At 31.3% G+C, this 27,200-nt stretch overlaps 1 protein-coding gene across 1 annotated transcript; it reads left to right on the forward strand.

Annotated features, from left to right (window-relative positions):
• The first annotated feature begins 1,248 nt into the window (after positions 1 to 1,248).
• Positions 1,249 to 22,280, forward strand: LOC134696375 (uncharacterized). Its single transcript, XM_063558112.1, has 8 exons — positions 1,249 to 1,370; positions 4,771 to 4,838; positions 5,854 to 5,979; positions 11,971 to 12,083; positions 13,435 to 13,525; positions 16,350 to 16,457; positions 20,160 to 20,278; positions 22,187 to 22,280. The coding sequence occupies exons 2-8, from the start codon at positions 4,775 to 4,777 to the stop codon at positions 22,199 to 22,201; spliced, it is 636 nt and encodes a 211-aa protein (XP_063414182.1). The 5' UTR covers positions 1,249 to 1,370; positions 4,771 to 4,774; the 3' UTR covers positions 22,202 to 22,280.
• The last annotated feature ends 4,920 nt before the right edge of the window (positions 22,281 to 27,200 follow it).

Raw genomic sequence — 27,200 nt, forward strand, 5'->3', positions numbered from 1 at the left:
CATAATTTGAAATTATTATCTAAATACTTTTAAGTAAATATATCTAAATATACCTAAAAGTACCTTACCAGTTTCATACAAAGGTTTTATATAACTGCAAAAATGAAATATTACAGTTTTTGTTAACCACACTCTATACATATCTTATACAAACAAATATATTTTTAATGATTAAATGTATAAAACGATTAATAACAACTTCTTTGAATCGAATGGCATATCAATGTTGAAATAAGTTATTGTGTTTCTCAAGAAAGTAAGGAACACAGCTTCAAAAGTCTTTGGTATTTAACTTATATAATTCAAAGAACAACATTTAACAAAAGCAACAGAAGAAGTATCACAAATTGTATAAACTACGTTTACTATTGTATATAGAAAACACTAGAAAGTAAGATGTAACTTCAAACGTCATGATAAAAAATCAAATCTTACTGAAAAACAACTGTGGATCAGATCAAAATGAAGATGGTTTAAAATCTGTTAGTAATAATTTTTATTGGTAAATTTTCCATTCCATCTCTTTGCTTTGAGCACAAAGATTGTGTCCTCCTTAGAGGGAAACGCGAGTCTTGGGCACTGGGGTTCTTTGTGTTATATTTACTTTTTGATTGTTTCATTATATTAAAATTGACTGATCTAATTACTAACATCATTATAATGATTCTAAAGAAGGTTTCTGTTTATACATTCCGAAATATTCACTAGTTCGTCTTAAATGTTGGTTTTTGTGTGTTTATATTGCAATTTTTTGTTTGAAACACAACATTACCTGCTCTTGATGGACCTTTGGAATCTGTCTCTGTTTCTGTTGCTGATTCTTAGTTTAAGGCCGCCACATTCTTTTGAGCCTTTCTCCAGTCTAAATAAGTGATTGTTGTTTGATGTTGTGCTGCACATTTATTTGGTTCATTATTTTGTACATAAATTAGGCTATCAATTTTCTTGTTCGAATTGATTTACATTTGTCATTTCGGGGCCTTTTATAGGATTTTGAGGGATGGACTTTGCTCATTGTTGAAGACCGTACGTTTACCTATTCTTGTTTATTTCTAAGTCATTTGGGCTCTTGTCGAAAGTTTTTTTATTGGCAATCAAACCACATATTCTTTTTACTAATGTTTGAATTTACTGATGCAATTTTTGTATCGATCAAGAAGTGGAAATATTATTAGTTACATATAAAGGAAGTTACACGTTGATAAATTAATTGTTTATTCAGTAAATTATAACAAGGAAAAACAACACATGTCACTAATCGACGTTGCAAACCTGGCAAAAGATTCATCAAGTACTTAAATTTAACTTGCTATTTAATAAGCCGTTTCACTGTCATCTATCTATCTACAGGTCTGCTATCAAACATAGTGGTAAGTTTTCAATTATTTTCTTACAAACGATATACTTGTTATTTGAATTTGTTTAATATAATTAAAGATGTAATAACAGAGTATTGTATCAGATAATTGCCAAACTCATCTTGTTTCCTTCAAGCTGTAGACACTCACAACAAAGATATCCAATGTTCATGTCAACTTTAGTTGAAAGGCATAGATATTAATTTACTTACACAATTTACCTAGTGGTAATCAGCCATTAAAATGCTTTGTAATGTTTGTAGCTGCTGTTTGTCTATTTTAAATTTTTATTTCTTTGGCATCGTTTTGATGGATGTATGTCTTTTGTCGAATGCCACCTTATCATCATCACCATCACACTCTCCTATCATACCCGTGAAAAAGATGCATTACTGTTTTAACTTCCAATGAGTTCCTATGTTGTTTAAAACCCTCTGTATATGTTATTTGTTAAAACACATTAGAATAAATGTAACACTCCCAAACTTTTCCATCCTCCCAAACGTGTCCGATTCCCCAAAACGTGTCTATTCTCCCAAAACGTGTCCGTATTGTTTAATATTGCCCAAACGTGTCCGATTATATAACCCCAATACGGGTCCGATTCCCAAAACCCCAAACGTGTCCGATAATTGTTATCCGCCAAAACGTGTCAACTGTTAAACGCCAGAACGTCTCAAGTATTAAAGTTCTAATACATGTATGTTCTAAATGACATCAATAATGTTAACAGCAACTCTATGATGGGGGACACAATAGATGAAGTGGTCATGTATTAGCATTAGTTCGTTTAATGCCAGTTGTTAATGATTATCTTAATTGCAAATTTAAAGTCGAATGAAAAGAGTGACTGGTGGAAATATTGTTTACTCAATGCATGTATATATCATAAACTTAGTCTCCTGTACACGATTCAATTAATTTTTACGCATCAATATAGTGTAATTAATTGTCCTGTTTTAAAGCCGTAGTTTTACATTGTCACATAAGTTAACAATCAACGAATAAGCATGGATATTGAGCATGTGTATAACACTTTCAACGCCAAGATAATAGTGTATTTCAATGACAGATACATGCGTATTGCAATCACTAGATTTTTACGAAAAAGGTCACGCTGAGTTCACTGCATACGGAAAACATATCGACGAATTATAATTTCTGGAAGCAAACAATTAAAAAAAAGGAAATTTCTTTTAAATTTGACAAATTGATGAATTTTCTTGAGAACAAAGTATATGAACATAAGTTTTATAATAAAAACTAGCCATTTAGGTATAAAAACATATGCATCATTTTTGTTAATTTGAAGTTTCATATGACTTTAATCTAACGAATTATGGATTAACTTAAAAACATTTGCTCGGTGTCAAGTAACACGTATTTCATGATCAATTAGAGAAAAAACACAACTAATGTTAATCCAAGAATTAATCGTTTGCTAAGTGCATTATCTTGTACTAAAAAACTCGGGTGAAGCCTTTTATATTACTGAATCTGAATATTGCATGCGGGTTTTCAGCGGAATTGACTTTTTTAACAGTTCTGGAATTTTACAACCTCTTAAAATCATAAACTGGTTATCATTTTTTTCTACTTAATTCTAGGTTTCGACACAAGAACAAGAGACCTAACGACCAGTGCCAAATATTTCATGCATTTCATGCATTATTGAAACGACATCATGTAAATAATTAAATACTGTAGATAGGTTCTATTAAAAAAACAGGGAATTTAGGATTGGTCCTTAATTTAACGGTTATTCAGGAATAACACTAGTTGGGATTTTAATCTAAAAAATTAAGGAGCGAGTAAAGACCGATTAATTTAAAGACAACAGAAAAAAACTACTTCAATCTGCGATATATAATAGAGGCCGTTTAAGACAAATTTATAAAAAATGTTTGCTATTTTGTGCATTTTTCCTTCGATCTTTTTGGTGATAATTTTTCATATCATGCTACTCGCTTAAGAAGGAAAATTATTGCTAGAAATTTAAGAGGCACATGGCCTTGCTAATGAAATTGACCTTAGTTGACAACGATGTCATAGGTAAAATAGGGATAAACAGATTATCATTGGTTATCTCATCTCGATTATTTTTCTCGCTTTCGACATCCTGGCTCAATCGTGAAATCAATCTTATCTCGTTAACATGGTCAACGATAATCTATAAATATCTAACAATAAGACATACCGTAAACACTCGGACATTTTCTTAAAACTTAACCGAATATGAAATGATGAATTTCGAGCACCTTTCTCACTGACAGCACTATAAATGTTATAAACAACACTGACATTCAAAATAGAAAATCACAAAGAACACAATTTTAAACTGAAACAAGATAAATTCGAACTCCTTAAACCGAAACTAGAGGAGATCTGAATACTTTGAATATCTTCTATTTCCGACAGTCCGGTTGCAGTTTAAAACTGCCGATTACCTATGTCCCCTTTGAACCAATGAAATTGAACTACAATTGTCTTGATAAGTTATCCTCGTGATTAAAATAATAATAAGGCAAACACTTTAAACAGCTTCAACTTCAGCTTACAACTCAAAGTCCTATTATGGTTGTTCAGGGTACACAGCCATCTTGAATTATACAATCACAGTGAATAATCGGTCAAAAATTCTTTGCCCAAATTTGCAAATTTGGAGACAGATTTTCAATGTATTGGCAACAATGTTTATTTATATAAAAAAACCTTGGTTTTTTATTCAATTTGAATTATCGAATATCGTTTAACAAATACCAATTATTTGTGCTTTAATAATTTATTTTTCAAAGAAGCCATTTAAAGGGAAATACCACTTTTAGTACAAAATTTATTATGGACAAATGGGAAATTTTCATTTTCTACTTGAATCAAGAAAAAAATTACGGTGACACCATTTTTATTTTTATTTTCTTAAAACATATTATAAAACCTATATTCTCATATCTTATTTCAGACAATCATTGTTTTATGTTAGAACCCAGAGTATGTATTGGTTCAGTTTTAAAACATTTTCATATCATTTTACAAAATTCTGTTGCAAAGATTTCTTTTTATGCACACAAATGTGTTTTTTTCATGAACAACCTAAGCAAGGTATGGCAATTTGAAACGACTCGTACCCTTCAAAATAGCGCGGTGATCCAGAATTTATACCATTTTTTTTTACAGCATAGTAAAATCTTCATTTTGGCAAAGTATGAGAAAATACTGGGTTTTTTTTCTCGTGAACTACCTTATACACAAGCCAAGACCCTTATATTTGTAAGTTCGGACTTTGGTTTAAGCTCTGTCACATATGTTTGGAACTTGATATTATCACGAATCTTATTATCATATGTAATGCATACTCGCTTACTTTGTAAATAACCCGGAACATAGAAGTGATTAACACTATTTTTAATTTCAGTATCATGATGAAGTTTTGTTGTTCGATTGTTATCATCATTTGCACACTTGATGCGTGTTATGGCGGCAGTAAGTATTCCGGCATACAAATTGGTGCTTTCATTACGACATGTCAATGACTAAAAACATTTGAACTGCTGTAATGTCTGCCATTAGGTTTTGTTTTTACTTGTTCACTGATGAGACTAACATGATTAATTCGTTATTTGAAGGGTTTACTGTTAGAGGCCAAGTAATAAATCTTTTCAAACTTTCAAAATTTATATTGAGGAATATTTCTTAGATAAAAATATGGATATGTGGTACGATTACCAATGAGACAACTATCCACAAAAATTCAAATAAAAGTGGAAGTCAGCAATTATTGACATCCGGATAATAACCACAGATAAAGTATAGTCTAGATGATGTAAAACCTTCAATTACCATAAATCTTATGAAACGATTCCGGAATCTTAGAGTGTCGATAACAGATTTTGTGACAGAGAGTGGAAAAGAGTCTCGGACAGTGAAAATCTTAAGTAAAAAGATCGCTATGGCATCAACTGCCCAGTTGCATAATATGCACGAATGTTCAAAGTGTTTAATGTACTGTTGATTCTCTGTTTCTTTTTTTTACCATGACGTTGTCAGTTCGTTTTCGACTTTATGTCTATTTGTATATACCACTTTTTTTTCTGTCTTGCTCGAAATGACCTTTGCTAGTTTATACATCTCAACAATTTACAACATGCATCTTGGTATCGGTTGTTTACATACATTATCAGGACACATTACGTCATGGTTATATTTCCAACAGTTTATTGCTTAAAATTATGTAGGATAAGTGTAAAAAAATAAATCTACTTTGAGAAATTTCGGAAGTAGGAAATGAAAAAAAAACGTTATTCCTGAGAAACCACACCACAATGTCATTTCATATTAACTTTTATCATAACAATAATAAAAAATGTCCTATACTTGGCATAGAGTAAATAAGGGAAATTTGAGGAATAAACGATGACTTTATATCTTTATTCTTATCTTGTAATGTTTTTACGAAAATTAACCATGCTATATTGTATCTGGGTACTGTTCTATTTAGTTCTATCTGGACAATGCCAATCTACAAACGGAACATGCGGACAAAGAGGTTATTCGTGTGATGCGACGTTTGGGAAAGGATGGACACGGTATGGCAAATGTTGCAACGAAAGACCTTGTTGCAAATGTAAGTAAAACATTTCCAATTTGTCAGTTGAAGACAAATCATTCCAATTTTTAGAAATGTTTCGGTTCTGCACTAATGTTTTGACCCTACGCCTGCATATTTCACACTTGGCAAGCAAGTCAATGTGTTACATTTGATTTGTTTTATATTCAATACATACTTGTCGCCTTTCTTTCATTTAAAACGACAATTGATATAGTTAAAAAAATTAAACAATGAAATGCATAAAGTCAGCAGTACAATTTAACATATTTAGTAGTATTATTTAACAATTTGAGATCTATCCTATATCATTTAACAAACAATATATGAATATTATAAAAGCAAGCGGTTTGCATTATCCACAATACCGTTTGAAATATTTTGTACATGTGAGTCAGTATTTTGTTTTGGATTAAAGACAAATTTTCCATTAAACTTCTTTTACTTTATTACACACAAAACAAAATGTTCCTTCATCCAAGCATATCTTGGATGTGCAGGATGAAGGTCATTCTTAGAATATGAGCCTGAGGCTCGAAAGTAATTAATTGGCTTTACTTCTCTTTGAGGGGTGAAGCTTACATATAATATCTCTGTTTAAAGAAACAAAGTATACCTGGCCAGTGACCTTGACCCTAGTATATAAGCACCTGTTCCATAATAACTTGTCATAATTTAAAGCAAGTTTGTGTCGACCAAATATAAAACCCAGTGGAAAAGGGTGGGTCTGACTGATAATCCCTAGGGTGGGAATTAATTACTTTCGAGCCTCAGGCTCATATTCTAAGAATGACCTTCATCCTGCACATCCAAGATATGCTTGGATGAAGGAACATTCTTATTCATATTTCGCCTTCGGTCTCAAGTAATGAATTAGCTTGTTTAAAGTGTAGACACAAACTAAAAACATTTTTTATATAAATGCCAACATTTAATAAAGGATAAAAATCACAAGATCATCCAGTAACTACAACTGAAGAAAAGTGTTTTAGTACTGATATTATTTACTTTCCTGTTATAGAACTTGAAAAAGTTTTACCATATTTCCAGACAAAACTGTTGCCATAATGTCCTTAATAGAACATCCTGAAGCTAAATGCACTTAAGAAGAGGTTCCTCTAAATGAGTTAACCTTAAAACCTCGGATAAAATATGAACTCTCTCTAACTATCTAAACTTTACGAAAAGACTTAGATGAATTCTCTCACTTATTTTGTACACAAAACATGATAAATCATTGTCTTAACAACACAAAGTTTTGGTTTATCAAAACCTTTGATCACCTCATAAGGTAAACTAACTAACAGATCTAGTATTTTTCAAAAACTCATGTATATGAAAAAATAAAGTGCCATGTCTCTGAATGAAAGACATAGAATGTAAATCTACAGCTGATAAAGATAGTACTTTAAGGCAGATGTAGTCAAGGCAAATAAAAACACAATTATAAAAGACAGTCTTCAATGTTAAATACTCCAATGAATATTAAGAACCTAAAAAAGATAGCACTAAATTCATCTCCCAAGTGAAAGAGTATCTAACTCTTCAATTGCAGATTCAGGTTTCAGCAACCTTACACAAATACATGTAGTAAACAAACAAATTAAGTAACATCTTGTTCTTAAAGGATAAAGTCTGTTTCAACATAGAACAAGGAAAATTCACATTAAACATGCTGAATATGAAAAACTTGAGTTTTACAAAAAATTCAATAATCAATAACATCCTTTTTAGATGGTGATAAGGAATTGATCACACCAAATAATGAAATTTCTCAAAAAATATTGATAATGCTTGATTATAGATGCAAGGTCTCCAAGATGAAGTGTAAATATATTTTACAAATGATTCTGAAATCCCCTGTTTATATTAAAGTGATTTCTGAGTATAATACACACGTTTTTACCCTACTGCACAATCAACTCTTCAGGTGTTGGTTCACTTATATTTTTTACAATATACAGTTAAATTAAGTCTCTTCCTGACGGAAAGACATCATCTTCAGTATACAACATTGTTACTAATTTTTATGCTTAGCAGTTTAACTGGCAAATAAATTAAAATTGGTTTTAGCAAAGAAACCCAACTCTGAGCAAGCCAAAAAGGATAACCAAAAGAGCCTTCTGAACTTTATCACTAATAATTTTCTTTATAATTATCCCCAACAATGAAAAAGATGGGAAAATATAAGGTCTTAATTCTGATCATGAAAAATACAAACATCTCTGAAAGGAGCTTGTTGGTCAAAAGACAATAAAGTAATTATCTACAGATTTGAAAATGAAAATGTAATAACAACAAAACCAATACATCTTCTTTCAATTGCCATCCTTTTGAATCTGTAAATTTTTTAGACATATGATAAGCATCAAAATTTACTTACCAGGAATAAAAAGAGCTGTGATAAAAATGTTCTTTCTTGAACACCAAGTCCAAATAATGAAATATTTGTAGTAAGTATGTTAAGTGACAAAGAGGTTATACTTCCTAATTTGCATAATAAAAGCTACTGAAATAGTATTTTCTGATTGTATAACTATCTGTGACTAAAACTTTTTCTCCAAAAGAAAAATATAGCCAACAATTAATACTATGAAATCTATATTAAATGAGTGCATACTCTTAAAGAAGCTCCAATAAATTCTACCAACAGAAACATTTTCTTCAAATTTGGATCCCAAATCCTTCTTATGTCAGAGGAATCTGGTTCAATCCAAAAACTTATTTGGATGGGTCTATAAATCAAATTTTTAAATTCTGATTTTAAATTGTTAAAAAATTTCACCTATCATGCCTAATGATGATAATAAACACTGTAACAACTATACTGTGTTTCAACATTATTTCTTGCCATGTTTCTGCAATGTAACATTCCCAAAGATACTGCATTAAAAGCATTCGTCACAAGACCAATATATGATGTAAATCATCTAAAATACAGTTACATAATTCTATTTAAGAAAAATTTCCCAAGGGAGATAATTTTACCATTTCTCATCTGTCAGAAAAAACTTAAATAGCTCAGTATCAATAATGAGACAAAGGAAAACAATGTGCTTCCAAGGAATGAGTACCAACTTCTCAAATTTTATTCCGAAGCACAGCTTATCAAGCATTTGCACTACTTCTTCTGTATTCACAATACAATCATCTAAACTCTGATCCATAATAAAAGAATCATCAATGTATAAACTATAGCATGTATATACTTCAAGTGACATTATTTCATAAATACATAAGACAGGTTTTAAAACCTTAGTAAAAACTCTTGATGCAGAAGCCAATCCAAAACAAAAAACATAAATATCATATCAATGTCTTTTCTACAAGAATCAGGAAATTGTGATATAATCATAAATGATACCTAAATATGCATCTGTGAGATCTATAGATGTTAGCTCTCTCTCTCTATATATATATATAGATAAATATTCTAAAAAGAATTACATCTAAACAAAAGATAAATGGTCCTGCTCCAAATGCTGATTAGCCACAAACTAAGTTTGGATGAATTTTTCAAATAGATACAAGCCTTGAAGACCAATCTTTCTTAGGAACTAAGAAAATATAGGAAATAAACTGATTTTCCATTGATCGATCAACCTCTTAAATAGCCTCCTTAGCTATCAATTTTTGGACTTATGAAAAACAAAAACAAAAAATTTATCCTTATGAAAGGTGAAATGTATTTAATTCAAAAATGATAAACCTTGTGGTACATCATTAAAAACAATTTTATAACCATTTCTTAATATATCTAATATCAATAGATCATTAGAAACATTTTCCAAATCATAATATTTAAGTTATCTACTGTATATATAGCAACTGGTTGAGAAAAGTGACCTCTTCGAAATTCTCTGTTCCCTTTTGGAAACCTCTCTCTCTCAATGAAGGGAATTGCCTACTAGTATAGTACACTAGTTGACCAACAGAGCATCCGCAGTTAAAAAACTGATATTGCCTTTCCCATAACAGCTGGGAGTAAATAAATTGCTAGACCTGGAACCTCTTCCAAGGAATCTATAATTTGCTATAGAATCTTTGTATAAACACAAGTTTGCTTTTTGCAATCATAACTAGAAATGTGATAAAGCAACTATCACAACAGAATTACAAAAAAGTTTTATCATCTAAATATTTCTGAGCATCTCCTATGGGTTTAACCAGAAACCCATGGTCAAACAAACAAATAGAATTTTACAATAAAATCCTTGTATTATCAAGATCCAATGGCTCATTCTTACAACAAGAAATAGCCAACTCGACAAAAGGGGTAATGATCAACCCCTTAAGAAAATATCTCTCCAGGTTCCCTGCATCTTTGAAACCATAGAGTGGGCCTGTCTAGGCAGTGCCATTTCGATTTTAATTTATCCCCGACACACTAGGATTGTCACAGTTCTCAGTGTGATAGTATTATTTCCTCTATGAACTTTATATTTTCCTGATTTTATCAAATTCATGATTAAACTGATCAACAAACAGGATGAGATAATGGACCATTAATCTCACTAAAAGAAGCCTTAAAGGCTTCTGAAAACCTTAATGCAGGATAAAAAGACGTATCAAAATCAACTCCGGCTGGACTATCATCAGCCATGGCACAAACTCCAAAAAGAGGTACATACACCGTATCATTTCAGTAGATCAGATCAAAAAATAGAACCAAATCTTCATAAAAGTAAGCCTCTAATGGCAAAATTCAAATAAAGCAGCAGGTTTCTCTACAAACTCTGCTAGAGTTGAAGGCAGTGAAACTGTCTCAAAACTCATGATTCATACAGGTTCTTTACTACATTAATAATAATGAGTAAATGTATCAATATACATGCCTATCTTAAATCTCAACAGCACTTTCGTGAGAAACATTCACAAATCAAGTAGAATTTGAAGTTATACAAGTAGCACTAGATTTTAAAACTTACTTTTTACAGGTTCTGTTGCTTTGTCAATTATTTCCAATTGCCATGCCATTATGACCTATTATAAAACTACTAGGTTTTATAACTGTTAAGAAGAGGATTTATTCAAAATACCTCTTGATTTCCTATTAAATATATCATCTTTAATTTCTAAAACATTCCAGAGGTAATGAAAAACATAACCATCACCCTAGTAAGTGTAAACATCATTCTAAACATCTTGCAAAAACAATACATTTGCATAACTAAATTCAGCCATTGTAATACAAAATGTGTACCTGTGCAGGTAAAACACGTGTAAATTGTGAAGAGTACTCACGACCTTCATGTGAATAGAAATACTTTTAAATATCTACCTGTTTAACAAACAGGAGTATGAATTAAGTAACACATGTACATGTGCCGTACATCGTACTAATACAAAAACTTAATGAATATATAAAATTGTCATACATCGTAGACAATAAAATATTTAATTAATTTCCATGAACACTTGTCATACATCGTAGACTAGAAATTTTTAAATTCATTTCCATCAACACTTGTCATACATCGTAGACAATTGAGGAATTATTATTTGTAAATAACAAAATAACATTAGAACTTGTCGTACTTCGTAGACAAGTTAATGTAACTTTAATAACTTTCTCCCAAATTTAAGATAAAAATAAAATAACTAAAAAGAACTCACGTGAAGTGTCCACTTCACCCTCAAGAAAAATAATGACAAGTTATTATGGAACAGGTGCTTATATACTAGGGTCAAGGTCACTGGCCAGGTATACTTTGTTTCTTTAAACAGAGATATTATATGTAAGCTTCACCCCTCAAAGAGAAGTAAAGCCAATTCATTACTTGAGACCGAAGGCGAAATATGAATAAGAATGGCATTGTTCTTTATAACATGATTATTTGCCTATATAATTTTTCATACTTAATTACTCTTCAATATTTGAATTAAGGTTTAGATGACGTTATGCAACATTTGATGATGGTCATTGTAAATACGACAGAGCTTTATGTTTTTATGTTATAATTAATTGCGATTGTTTAAAAAAAATAACTCATATATTTTATATATTAGTAGTGCCATGTGTTTCGGAAACTTGTCCAGCGGGGTTCAGGTTTTTACCAAGCCAAGTAACTACTACTAATTGTTATGTTGGGGGTGAATCAGAAAATTGGGTTCAAGCGCAGGTGAGATTATTAACCAGTATTTGATAAAATAAGTCCGATACTTCGAAAACAAACAAGAATCAAAAACCGTGTAAATGCATTATTTAATCTGTAAGTAGAATATAAGATTACAAGACAGATATGTTTGATGTATTTATCAAGTGACATTACAGAATTCTCAATCCCTGACTTAAGTAATGTTATCCGTTCCAATTACATTGGAAGTGTTATAAAAGACTGTATTACCCGATAAGTATAAAAAGAATATTAACTTCCTATTCTTAGTGTATAAGTAAACGCGAAGTGATCATGATTATGTCACAGTACGTTATTAAAAGCTGGTTAATTTGAGGTAAAAATAAAAGTCAAACTTTTATACTTGAAAAGCATTTGACGCTTTTCATAATGTTGAACAAAGCCGAAATAAATAACACTCACGATATGGAAGAAAATATGTAGATAAAACAGCAGGCTATTTACATTAACAAAACCAAAAATATGTACACAATATAAAATGGAAGATGTGGTATGATTGCCAGACAACTATCAACAAGAGAACAAATGACACAAAAAGTTACAATTAAAGGTCACCGTACGGACTTCAACAATGAGCAAAGCCCATACTGCATAGTCAGCTGTAAAAGGTCCCCCGAAATGACAAATATTAAACAATTGTACGAGAACACTAACGGCCTAATTTATGTACAACAAATGAACGAAAAACAAATATTGTAACACATCAACAAACGACAATCACCACTAAATTACAGGCTCCTGACTTGGGACATGTAATACACACAGAGTGTGACGGGATGAAACATGTTAGCGGGATCTCAACCCCTTTCTAACCTGGGACAGTAGTGTTACAGTGCAACATAAGAACGAACTATAAAAATCAGTTTAAAAAGGATTTACACATCAGATGGATACAAATAGAAATACTATACAGAATGGACGTAACTAGGTAGGTACACATCTGAGATACTCACAGTAACAGAAGCTAGTTCAATCCACTAATAACTAATAAAAAGAACCATGCATTTAAGACTAAATTACCAATCAGGACACATCCAACATTCAAAGAAAAAACACGACCTTGTGCTATGGCAATACACAGGTATCGTTAGATTGTAGATCCATAAATGTGTATATGTATATAACAATAATATTTAGTTTGCTTTTAATCTACTGAACAAAATCAATATGTATACCAAAAAAAAACAATGTTCAATGATCTAATGACAGTGTTGAATTGTTAACCTTTTAGAATACGTTTATTTAAAGGATCGATACGTTAACATGTACCAGAATTGTTTCTAATTTCCGACCACGGTATACACAACATTTCCTTAATTTTCTAACTAAATTTCAGAGGATGTGTGCCAGTTTACCAGGTGCCTATCTGTGGAGACCGAGATCTGGACAAGAAGCCGCTGCAGTTTTCAATGCATTTAACATTGCTAGTAAGTTGAGGATGTACATTTTACATAAATTCTTTTTAAATGAAATTATTCAGTAATCACGAAATACAAAAATAAAACTGTTTCATGCATAACAAATTACACTCGTGTGATCAAACTTTATCCGTTTTCTCGTATTACAAAAAAATGTCATAACGAATCTTATCCGTTAAGATTTATTAAAAAAAATTAAAATAGATCCACAAATGTATGAAGACTAATCTAATCTGTGATAACACTTTTTACATTTTGTGATTTCGAATTTGAATTATGATTTAAATTAGTCATGATATATAGATAGGTGCTTAAGTGTATAATCGATGTTTAATTCGCTGTTTTATTGATATGTTTGCCATGAGACTTATTATTACGTTGTCTTTTCTCAAACAATATCCAGGATATCAAAAGATGTTTAAGTTATGTGTCCTCGTCCAAGTATATGGTCATTTAGACACCACGGGATAAGTTGTCGGAAGAATCTAAGACACTAATTAAGACAGTTTGATGATTTTACGAAAATCTTAAAATTGTTCATGCGATTGTCCTTCTTGTTTCTGGATCATTTCAAGTAGTTGGAATCAAATAAATTTATAAATGTGGTTGTGTGTGTATTTGTGGATATTTACGTACATTGTTATTCAATATTCTGGCTGCAGCATCATTGTCATCTTTTACAGTTGTAAAAGGTGCCAAATTTAAAAGGGGAATTCCGATTGGCGGCTGTTAATTCTATATTCAAAATGAGGTTTATTGAGCACATGCATATCATTTAGGATTGGTGTATAGCATTACGCTAACGCAATATATGAACAATTTATAAAACAGTCGAATAATTCTTATGAAAGCTTATTTATAAGCCCAACAGAATGACGTTCGTAAAACTAGACAGACAAATGACAAACATAGGTGCTATATTTTTGTGAATTTATCTACGGCAAAAGGGGCTAATTAAAGAGAAGAATCGTACCTGCTCTATACAAAAGTATTTTTACCGTGTACTGTAACGTTAAAGGTTTATGAACTGTCATTCAAGTTAAGGATAATTTTATGTAGAGTAGATGCATAATGTAGTATGACAGCTTCAGATCTACACATACCAATTTTTTATCTTTTAAAACCAGACCAGAGTACTTATTTACATACATGTTAACATAGTTCGTAACTGTTTATACATGCAATATAACCTCCATATTAATATTTTATGTATAACATATAAGGAATTAAATTATGAAAAATGATTGAACAAAATGTACGTAAGTAAAACACTGTCCGTTTTAAGGCGCTATTCGTAGACAACGAAAGTCAAAGGACGATAACTGTGTCCTAGACAACAAGAGATAAGAACTCTTATTAAAACCATAAAAAGGATAAGGTACAGTTAGAGAAAAAAAATAGTTATAATTGAATATGTATTCAGCTCTCTTAGAAGCCAAAAACCCAAAAGAAAACCCTAACGATAAAAATATAAAGACATACTTTTTACCTGATTAAATTTGGACTCATATGATTTTACATTTTTTCAATGGTGCAAATGTAAGAGAGATTTTCACATTTCTACCTTCTGTTGTCTAAATTTTCATTCACCATAAGGAATGAGGTACTGTCAATTATAAAAAAAGTTAAATACCGGAGGACTGTCTCGACCAAATGGACATTCAAAAACTATACTTAACAATCTGCCAAGTCTTGACACCCTTGTGAATAATTAAAAAAAAAGTAGATTTTATAAAAATGTAAATAATATAATAATCCGTTTTGGTTTTATCAGCTGTTTAACGTTTGCCGAATGTTTTTGATTTTTGAATAATCATAATTCAGGAGACATTTTTTGTCACATGTTTCGTAAATATAGTTAATCGAATGATAAAGGAACATCAATTTCAACATCATGTAAAATAATTTTAATATTTTCGTACCTGAACCATTTCGTTCCTCATTACGTACGATTACAGAAACCATTTCGTATCCTGACTCTTTCTTACCTTATGGAATATTTATATGTATGCCATTTCGTACCTCATGAAATATTTAAATGTATCCATTTTGTACCTCATTTAAGATTAATATGTGTGCAATTTCGTATATCATGCAATATTTATATGCATACCAATTTCTTTTTACGGAAGCGGACGTAGTTCTACATGTATATGTATACCATTGGTCATATAAATTGCAAATTATGATGCATTTTTATTCATGGATCTTTTCTGGGATTTATGTCTACTTTTACTGCATTTCATGATAAACAGCTGTTAATAACTTAACAACTAGTAGCAGAAAATAATCCACCTGGTGTTTAATTAACCCGAAGCGGAAAAATAAGTTAAAAAGAAACAGTATACATTAAATATCAAACAAATAAAAATTTACAATTTGGCAGTATGAAGGATCTTTTCCTTTTTGAATTATTCCTTTTTGTTTTTGAAAAATTTCCAATACCGAGGTTCAATGGACAAAATATCACCGCTTCACAAATATAAACTAAAAGATAGATATGCATTGATCTATGAGGTGTAAGATGGTACTTTCAGGAAGGAAATAGCAGAGATACGAAATTGTTATAGTACGAAAAAACTTGCTACAAAACCATTACGACCAAACAAATGCCTTCCGCATTAAGGCTCTGATAAATTGTCTCTGAAGAAAGAAGTAAATTCCAGTTAAGCGCTATATTTTTATCAGCTTCATTGGTTGAACAAATATATAAACCACAATAATGATTTTGAACTTGTTTTAATTTACATTCGACTTTGATTCTATTGTTCATACTTTTTTTTGTTAATTTCTGGTTTTGATGAAACTCATTAAAATTCAAATTTTCTTACAGGCAATATAGTTGTGTGGACCGGTGCAAATGATATCGACAAGGATGGATTATACACATTTGACACAGAAAATAGTTCATTTGCGATCCATACTGTCCCATTTGGAATAGGTAAATTTGACTTTTTCATCATAACTTAGGTGGTACATAACACTACAGGGAGATTACACTATAAAAATCATCTGAACATTTTAATAAAGTTCAATTGTTAAAGAACTGTGTAGCGTCTCGAAGATTAAATATAGTCTTTGTCACTGCTATATATCCAATGTAATTTTTCCGATACACATGTTTTGTGTTGTTCAAGTTTTTGAAATTCTTATTTTTGTGATAGGGTCAATGTAAATATGTTTTCAGTTGATTAAAATTGATAGAGCTTAATTAATTTTAGTCAACATTTTAACACAGCAGTGCACAAGAATATTTGAATGACGTAACCTCGAGGTCGAAACTTCAATCGACCTTTGTATTGACTGTGTACTTATTTACGATAACAGACTTTTAATGTTGTAATCCAGGTTATATTGTTAGTTACACGGTGTGTAAGTGACTTAATACGATTTATATATGGGGTCAGTAAATTCAATATAGGGTGAAAGCGAAGCTAGAATTCCCATATGGAATTTGCTGACCTCATATATATATCGTATTAGGTCACTAGCACACCATGTAACGAATTTATCTTCCAGACTATCTTCACATGTGGTATTTTGACTAGCGGCCCATCAAAATGATCAAGTCTTCAGTACTTAGTATTAAAATCCAACTTCATTTTGTCTATACAAAAAACAATAGCCAACATTAACAATTTTTTAGCCTTAAATTTGTTTTATGAACTGATTTCAATCATTCTCACATGTATCAATTTCTTCGTCTGTTGAATCCTTTCAGATTTCTTTTTTTTTTCGAAAGGGAAGTAACTATGTTATGCCAATAATAACATTTTGTTAGCTTTAGTAATGTTTTATGAATTATTTCAACCTTTCATCATTAATTTCTTCATCTGTTTAATCCTTTCAGATTTTGTCCTCAACACCTTGTTGTTTTCATAGAGTTGCGGCATCTTTTTTTTTCAAAGGGAAGTAACTCCTTACTAACCCCATAATTTAATAAACCCTATATGTTTTAGGACACCCTATATCAAATATACATAGTCATAACGTGTAGTCCTTTAACCAATCATATCTCTATAAATCTATAGGAGGTAAGATAAAGTTCAATACAGATTTGTTCTTACACATCATTTTGGTGCATTGTTCTGTATACCTGTACTTAACTTATTTCCATTCACAAGAAAGTATCTCATACACTGTTGTCAATATATAGACAATAGCTGTTTAGTGTCTTTAAATATCAACTGTATTTGTACGAGGCTAAGAATCAGGTGTATTGCAAACTATAGCGAGCTATTACTCCTTTATCATATACTTAGCATTGATATGATAGATTTTGCATATGTGTAATGAGCGGAAGTACACAAGCCATAATTTCCCACCCGCGCAGATAACCCATATCAGGTGCATCTCGTGCACAAAACCCATAATAGTGCCTCTCGTGCAAGTTACTTCTGGTGTTTCCGGTATCGGTTGTTTACTTTTCCATTGTGACGTCAGACATTTTTTATGACGACGTCAAAATTTACGTCAACTTTTGTGGGGATAGTTAAGTACTTGCTAACAAATGCCATTGACAATTATGAATCATTTTATAATACAACAAACATGGAGTAATAATGATCATAAAACTCTTCCAAATTTTCAATGTTTCAAAATGCCTCTATAGCAAATGTTACCATACATATATATGGAGGTAGTGATGCTGTTGTTGGACAATTATAGTATATTTGATTCAGGATTAAAATCTTTACAAAGTTTTTGACTGTTTTAGTTATTGCATTTGTTTATTTGCCTTACATAAAACTATTGTCGGAAGTATATGATCAAGCGAATATTACATGGCCTTATCCATATCAGCCTGGGTATCATCCCTCGACCCATATCAGCACCTCGACACCGTCTCGGGATGATACCCAGGCTGATATGGAAAAGGCCATGTATTTATCTCTATGTATCGAGCCGAGTACAAGTACACCTGATATTTAAAGACATTAAACAGTTATTGTCTTTATCCTGCAATAAGTTCTGTATATTGTTTGTGTTTTGAAAGACACAAACACTTACATTTATTGCATTTATTTTCGATTTGAAATCCCTCGAGGCCCGTGTAGTAACATTAAAATCACATATTCAGCTGAAGACGGGTTCGCAAAAAAACGAATCCCGAATGGTCAACAATAATACATCGCTCAAGGTGAATAATTATCTATTTTAACATAACAACTAATTTCAACACTAGAAACAAATAAGAAAGCATTGTCCAATTTGAAACAGAAGTGTACGGGTTGTCCTACGCTTCAGGCTTGACTTTCACTAAATGTTCATGCTAAAATTGACATGGTTGATTTTGTTACACAATCATACACATGCAAGTTTTGAAATCGACAATTGTCATCGTAGAATAGACTGCTGTTCATGAGTGTATGTTATTAGAAAATTGGTGTAATTCTTATTGCTCTAAAGAAATGTTTGAAAACAAAAAGAACGTATAAAAGTAATCGTTAATTCACATAAGGTCAAACAATACATCATTGGAATGCAACTGCAATACACGTCCTGAGGTCACGCAGGTTCATACAATACTCAGTCCAGCAGTGGGCTGAGCTTTAAAGCGATATCTGTATAGTATACAGCATAGCGATAGTGTATTGTAGGAAACACAATTGCAGGATAAAGTTTAGTCTATAGATGTGTCGCTTACAAATAAACTACCTCATAATAAAAACGCCAGCTTATCTTAAAGAGGAAAATTTTAGATAAGCTTTGAACTTTGCAATCAAATTTCAGAATAAAAATATCGTAGGAAAAAAATCGCAAAATTTATACTATCCTTTAATTGACATTTCTTTGAATAAAACAGCAGACATTTGGTTTTAACGGCACTTGAATAAATATTGAACACAACCTTCATCTATTTAGGAGTTTAGAATGTCAAAATGCAAACGGATTGAATATTAATATATAAACATTTAAACAATAATGAAACTATGCACAGGAGCGGGGTTTTATGAAATGTTAGACCAACTTTTAAGTTAAGAATATATATCACATCCCTTTTTTATGAAGTGTATAAATATTTTCATGACCGGATCCAAATGATTATAAGGGATTGGCACATACAAATATTCAATTTTTATTTATCAAAATATCGGCTTCAAACAAAAAGTAGATTTACAAAACATATATCCTTCCATTTATTAAGAAAAAAATTCTCGAATACAAAAGTGCCTATAAAATAACAGTTATTTTTTTTATCTGTAATGTACAGAGGTGAATCTAATGTGAAGTTCTTCAACAAGACGAAGAAAAGTATACTTTGATTTGATTTGATTATTTGTGTTTTAAACGCCGCTTCCAAGCAATGCATTTAGGCTATTTCGATGATGTCAGTTTTCATTGGTGGAGGAAGCAGGAATGCCCGGAGAAAAGCACTGACCTTCGATAGGAATACTGAAAATCCTAGTCAATCAAGATTTAAGTCGAGTGCACCCGCAAGAGCGGGGTTCGAACTCACAACCTTAATGTTGACTGGCTGAGTAACTACTTAGACCATTCGGCCACCGAGGCCCTAAGTATACTTTGAAGTTGGTTAATTAATTAGTTAGGAGGTGGAGCAAAACTGTGTACTATATTGCGTCAGTCCCCTTTGTGTTATTCAAGATGAATTGCGAAATAATTAGTCGGTTAATTATTTCAGGCTTTCCGAGTCCTGCGGAAGGTTATGATTGTGTGGCGATAGAAAGGGATGAAGGTGGATGGAAATGGTTTGAATGGGCTTGTACCTTTTACATAACCTACATATGCGAGTATCCCAGAGTAAGTGTAATCCTTTATTAAGCTTTTAGTTGGACATATTCTATTTTCGTTAAAAAAAAAAAAGGATATTTAACTACAACTGATACATGACGGAGTTCAGGACAGACTCAGACTGCTCACAATCAATAAATGATGCATGTCTTGAAAATAACACTGCTTTATATTTGAACAAATATTTTTAAACTAATTGTAATAACTCTGTTTTATATAATCGGATTACATGTAGTGCAGTCGATGTCGAGTTTATTGGGTTGAAAATATCTGTATGCGAAAATGTCGTCATTACCCAATGAGGTCACTAATCGGGGATTTTGTACAATTTAAGAATATCTATCTTGTCTTGCTTTATGATATCATTTTTTTTCTTAATATACTGATAAAAAAGTGTACTTATTTAAAATTCAACTCTTTGTTCCTCTTCAATATAATATAATGTAAACGAGGGACGAAAGATACCAGAGGGACAGTAAAACTCCTAAATCAAAAATAAACTCCATGGCTAAAAATGAAAAGGACAAACAGACAAACAACAGTACACATGACACAACATAGAAAACTAATTAATCAACACGAACCCCACCAAAAACTAGGGGTGATCTCAGGTGCTTCGGAAGGGTAAGCAGATCCTACTCCACATGTGGAACCCGTCGTGTTTTGCTTATGAGATAACAAATCCGGTAAAAATTTGTGAAACGGTTATTCCATTACGGTCAACCAACTCGTGATGGTGTCCGTAAAATTTACGAAGGGATGATTTCAACTTCACCATTTAAAACTCTTGATTTAATAGCTTCCTTGTGAGCAACAACCCTCTATCAAGAATATCAAACTGTTAACAGTTAATGTCAAGTCACACAAGTTCATGATATGGTTGTATTTATAGATTTTTATGCTACTATAACTGATTGTCTTACTCACAATGTGCAATATAAGAACAATTGTAAATTAATTATAATAATTATAATTACATTTGAGAAAATTAATATTTTGATTGACATTAAATATTAATTTATGTAATTACTGACAAATTGGCAATTTGGACTCTCTTAAAATTACGATTGACCTTCAATTGTCTTTCAAAATTGAGAGAATAACGCTGTTCATTTTAAATCTTCACTATGAACAAATGTAAAAACAAAAAGCCAAAATATACCAACGATCCCAACATTTTCTTATCGATGACGTTAAAATGCCAGGTTTCACAGAATCATAACTGATTTCCTATGATTTAAATGACTATTCATTTATTTATGATGATGCTGTGTTTCTCAGTATAAATCGATATAATAATCGATCCAGCTGAGGTAATAGATTATTAGATAAAAACTTCCAAATGTCTACATAAATTTGTAACTGGTTCTTTTTATACCTTTTATCTTTAAGTTATTATCACGTTTCCTGATATATTCAAATTTGTTCCCGAAAATATTTTTTTTAAGGAATTTGACCTATTTATACTATGGATTCACTATAATGTTCAATAATGTCTTGTTATTTTTATTTAACCATAAATTGACTATTAGATTTTTGGTCTAGTATTGTGATATCTGATATTTTAAGTTGATGATAATGTATACATTAAAATTCAGATTATATTAAATTCAATTCATTAGCAAATATGGAATCATGTGTGGCTGCTCTACTTGGAATCTTATATTCTGATATATATCAAATATGTGGCTGGCTTGACGTGAATCAATTATTCTTTTTGATCGTGAAAAGCGAACAAAAAATTCTAGTTTTATTTAATCAGATAATCAATCGACAAGAGTGCCAGACAATACTAGTTTATGTTTCTTATAGTTATCAAAAAATTTCTATCCTATACATATGCCATGTGATGTCGATTTTAGATTTAGATTGGAGTTATGTTCATATGTCTTTTACTTGATATTGTTATGTTTTCAGAGAGTTTGTCCATAGAGACTTTGACACTGTCAACGATGTTCTTCATTTGAAAAAAATTGTCGATGCATGGAAAAATAAAATTATTAAAAGCGGATTTTTCTTTTCTTCAAAAAAAACAGAAATGATATATCAAGGTGGTATCATACACTGTTAGACCATAAGACCGAGCGACGCTAACTTTTAAGACCTCTCCCCCCCAAAAAAAGTCAAAACAAAACTAAACATAGCAACTGTGAGAGTGATCAATTTATGTTCAAGTATGGGCATTTGTTCTTGTAAACCTTGCAAACATGGGTGTTTCATGGGTACATCGGTGAGGTCTTAACCGAGGAAAAACATCAAACAATTTTGACTTCGACGATAGAATATACTCGTAGTCATCATGGACACTGATATTTTAAAAGGAGAAATTAAGACATGATTGCAACTGCAATAGGATGACCTAAACATAAACTTAAACTCAACTCTTGGTTCTAACATTTCTTTATAACCCACAACAGAAGAGTTGCTAGAATAGCGCTACACAACAGCCAAGAAGAGTTTCCTTTGAATAATCTCTTTTTTCAAATATGTTGAATAAATAAAACTCTATATGATGACCAAATTATGAAGCTGTTACTATCGGATATAGGTGTTACAAAGCGGGAGGTTTGGCTAGCCCAAAAAAACAGGTTCAACCCACCATTTTTTTCTTAAAATGTCTTGTACCAAGTCATGTGTGTGTTGCATGTTAGTTTTTCTGTTGTGTCGTTGTTCTCAACTTATGTTTGATGAGTTTCCCTCGGTTTTAGTAGGACACTCGGATTTGTTCTTTCTCAATCAATTGAATGAATTTCGAACAGCGGTATACTACTGTTCCCTTTTTATTTATCCTCTTTAATTTGCAACTTATCTGGTTTTTGCATTGATATGAGCAGTTATTTCATGATTTTCGTGATTCTTGGTTTTTGTATTAGTTTGACTAGATGATATTAGATGTGTTTGAATCTGTTAGTTTGCTGACAAAAATACAAATTTATATTCTAAACTTTTAGAAATATGTATGAAATGGTACGTTGGTTATATGTCAATGAGACGAGATAACATTTGAAAAAAGTAAAATCACAAAAATACTGAACTCAGAGGAAAATCAATTTGGAAAGTCCATAATCACATGGCAAAATCAAAAAACAAAACGCATCAAAAACGAATGGACAAGAACTGTCATAGTCCTGACTTGGTACAGGCATTTTCAATTGTAGAAAATGGTGGATTAAACCTGGTTCTATAGCGCTAACCCTCTCACTTTAATAACAGTCTCACCAAATTCCGCTACATTTACATGATGCGTTAATTAAACAGTCACATACATTTGTCGTTCAATGTGCATACAATAGTTATCAAAAGTACCAGGATTATAAACAATTTTAAAATTTACATAGGCAATGAACGCATACAGGGTTGAAAAATCAAAAGTATGTAAGAATAAATAACAGAAATAGACCGAGATTCAAACTACTGTGGATTCATTTATTTTCATGGGTACCAATTTTCGTGGATTGAGAAAAATTTACATGTTCGTGAATATTTAATTTCGTGGTTTTGCCAAAATCTGCATACAAGCCTATAGAAAATTCAGTGTTCGTTGAACATTTAATTTCGTGGTTCACCTGTTCCCACGAAATCCACGAAAATTGGTATCCAACGAATAATAATGAATCCACCGTAGTCCAAAAGTTATACATAGAATTTATGAGAATCCAAAACTTTTAAAAGGAACAATTTAACAGGACACGAAAACATCTACTATCTACGAACACATGGATTTATTTGAGTGTCTGACGTCAGAAAATTTATATACGTCACATAAATTTGTCGTTCAATGTGCATACAAACAATTTTAAAATTTTCCTTGGCAATGTACTCATACAGGGTTAAAAAATCAAAAGTATGTAAGAATAAATTACAGAAATAGACCGAGATTCAAACTAGTCCAAAAGTTATACATAGAATTTATGAGAATCCAAAAATTGTTAATTCCACTACGCCATTGATTGATTTTGACGTTTGTGGTTCAACGTATATAGGATATCACATAAAACCATTCAACAGTAAAAGTAATCTTAAACTACATTATTTAAATACACAAAGTGTGGTGTTAATAACAAGGAATTATTTTAAAATTCTAGTTACATCAACGGTACCAATGCTATTGCACAATATTGACGCTAAACACTGTAATTTGAAGCTGTTTTAGACAGAAACCTATTCTATAAAATAGAAGTTGACAACTGTTTAGTTAGGTTTCCAGTTGTTTATGCTCCATTCTGGATTTTCAAAATACAATGACCACAACAAATAAGGTTTTTGTCGTTGATAATTCATACCGTTATTTCACACAGTAAAATTAATGAAGTTAATATAAATAAAAGGATACACAACACTGTAAAACCAAATTATGTACGAATTGCAACTCGTGATTTCCTGGCACCAGTCATACCAAAAGTTCAAAATTCAAAAGCCTGATTGCACAATGCATAATGACTGGGGTTAGTCAAAAGTCAAACCAAAAGAAACATTTAAGCACGTGACACTAAATGTTTTTGAGAAAAAAAGAGAACGTTCGTCGACAAAAACCGGGATCAATATAATTTTCAGTCACCAACTTGCAAGTAGAGTTTTGAATGGCGTATTAGTTGAGAAACGTTTGCTCCATACACAAGTGACGTTGGCATATTGCTGCTAAGTCGAGGAAAATCTAAAATTCAAAATTGAAATCGACTTTTTTTGGTATAGATTCTGGTATTGAGTTGACAAATGTCTAGAAATGGTGCGAATATAGCATTTTTTGTGGTTTTCAATCTCCAGTACGACGGGATATAATAATAGGACCCAATTAGTAAAGATTGAGCTGCTTAAACGGAAAGCACACATAAACTACATACATGTACCAATATTGGGAATTAAATCATCTAGCTTCATGTTGTTGCTGATAATATGTTGTAGAAATCTGATGCAGAAAATAAATTAAAAAATAGTCCGATCTCTTTTTGTCATGAGCAACATGTGCCTCCAACTCCTTGCATAAATATTAACACTAGCATTTATAGCTACCCTAATTCATTTAAATGTATAGGTCACATATAAATTATATTTAAGCCATAAAAGTTCTAATATTTTGGGTTATTGCTGAAGCAACTTTTAAGTTCAGAGAATTTTCTAATTAGTCAGATATAATGAAAAGAACGTAGTTTGTTCCCTACCCTGAAAAAAATAGGGTAGGAATTTTATCATTTCATAATTAAGATTATACGATGTAGATAAATTTCAGAACAGAAATTATTCAACACTATTATCAAATGAGCATTTCTAACCATAAAAGAAGTGTAGAAAGCATACACAGCTTTAAAACGTAGTTGTCTGATTGGGTTTTTTAAGCTGCCGTTTGTCTAGTTTCAAAGTTCTCTGATTGAGACTATGCATATATTTTGAGGAGACAGTATAAACTAGAATCGAGTACTGATTTGAATAAATGTTCTGCAAATGTGCGGAAAATAAGGTTCTTTGGTATGAGACGGGATCGTAACAGAGACAAAAAAAAACAACATATATTTGTATTTAGAGTAATTTTTTTTTTAAATTCTGATTTTTCTACCTTTTAATATACACACTTGTAAGTGCATGGTATCGGCTGTGCTTATACTTTATCAAAGATGATCAGAATGAACATGAAATAACAATTAAAAATTATCTGCCGTTGGTCTATAATAAGTCTTAGTTGTCGTCTAATTGGCAAATGCACAAAATATCCCTATTTTTGAACAGATTATAATTACCTTGAAACTGAGTAGTATTGCATTTGGAAATCTAAAAAAGGGAACATACATTGAATAGATATAGGAAGATGTGGTGTGAGTGCCAATGAGACAACTCTCCATCCAAATAACAATTTAAAAATTAAACCATTATAGGTTAAAGTACGGCCTTCAACACGGAGCCTTGGCTCACACCGAACAACAAGCTATAAAGGGCCCCAAAATTACTAGTGTAAAACCATTCAAACGGGAAAACCAACGGTCTAATCTATATAAACAAAACGAGAAACGAGAAACACGTATATATTACATAAACAAACGACAACTACTGTACATCAGATTCCTGACTTAGGACAGGTGCAAACATTTGCAGCGGGATTAAACGTTTTAATGGGCCCAAACCTTCTCCCTTTTTCTGAAACAATAGCATAACATCACAACAACACATTTATATCCTTAATGCAATGATGTATTTTGAAACAAAACTGTCATAATAGAGTGACAATGTATACCACTTAAACACTGTCACTGAGAAAAATATTTTAAAGCTCTTGAAATATTGTTAAAACTATCCCTTCAACTCAAAATCTCTTAAATATTTATTTTTTTTTATCATATACCGAACTTTTTTTTATATTTCAAAATTCTATATTTTTGTAGATTCTCATATGGTGTAAAATACACTTTTTCTTTCACCTGTCATTTATTTTTTCGCAATAAATAAAAATTACTGTCAAACAAACCTATCCCTCAGTTTATATTATATTTACTATAAGTTACTAGTATACGCGTATCTGCGCCCTTATCCAAACACTTAAACTGGATGACAGTTGAACAGAGAATAAAATATCACAAGTTTGTGATGACATTTAAGTGCATTAAAAATGATGCCCCATCATATCTTACTAACAAGTTTTATTATGTTTCAGACAGAAATCCATACCCCTTGAGAAATGCTGTTCAAGGAAACCTCATACTCCCTAAACCAAAAAAACAGAATTGTTCAAAAAATCTTTTATGTATTCTGGACCATTATTGTGGAATAATTTGCCAATACCGTTAAGAAATATTTCAAATGTTAATTCTTTCAGATACAAAATAACAGATCATTTATTGAAATCAACCTAGCTGTATAAATAGTATTAAAAACTGATTATGTCATCAGGTTTATTTTTTCATCACATTTTATCGAGTTGTATTGAACATTATTATCATAAAAT

Source organism: Mytilus trossulus, chromosome 14 (genome assembly GCF_036588685.1).
Source record: "Mytilus trossulus isolate FHL-02 chromosome 14, PNRI_Mtr1.1.1.hap1, whole genome shotgun sequence".
In the NCBI taxonomy this organism is placed as follows: domain Eukaryota; kingdom Metazoa; phylum Mollusca; class Bivalvia; order Mytilida; family Mytilidae; genus Mytilus; species Mytilus trossulus.

Excerpts from the sequence above, each read along its gene's own strand:
- LOC134696375 (XM_063558112.1), top strand. The coding sequence starts at position 4,775 with ATGATGAAGTTTTGTTGTTCGATTGTTATCATCATTTGCACACTTGAT. Across the intron at positions 5,980-11,970 it reads CGAAAGACCTTGTTGCAAAT|TAGTGCCATGTGTTTCGGAA; the intron begins GTAAGTAAAACA and ends TTTATATATTAG. Across the intron at positions 16,458-20,159 it reads TACTGTCCCATTTGGAATAG|GCTTTCCGAGTCCTGCGGAA; the intron begins GTAAATTTGACT and ends TAATTATTTCAG.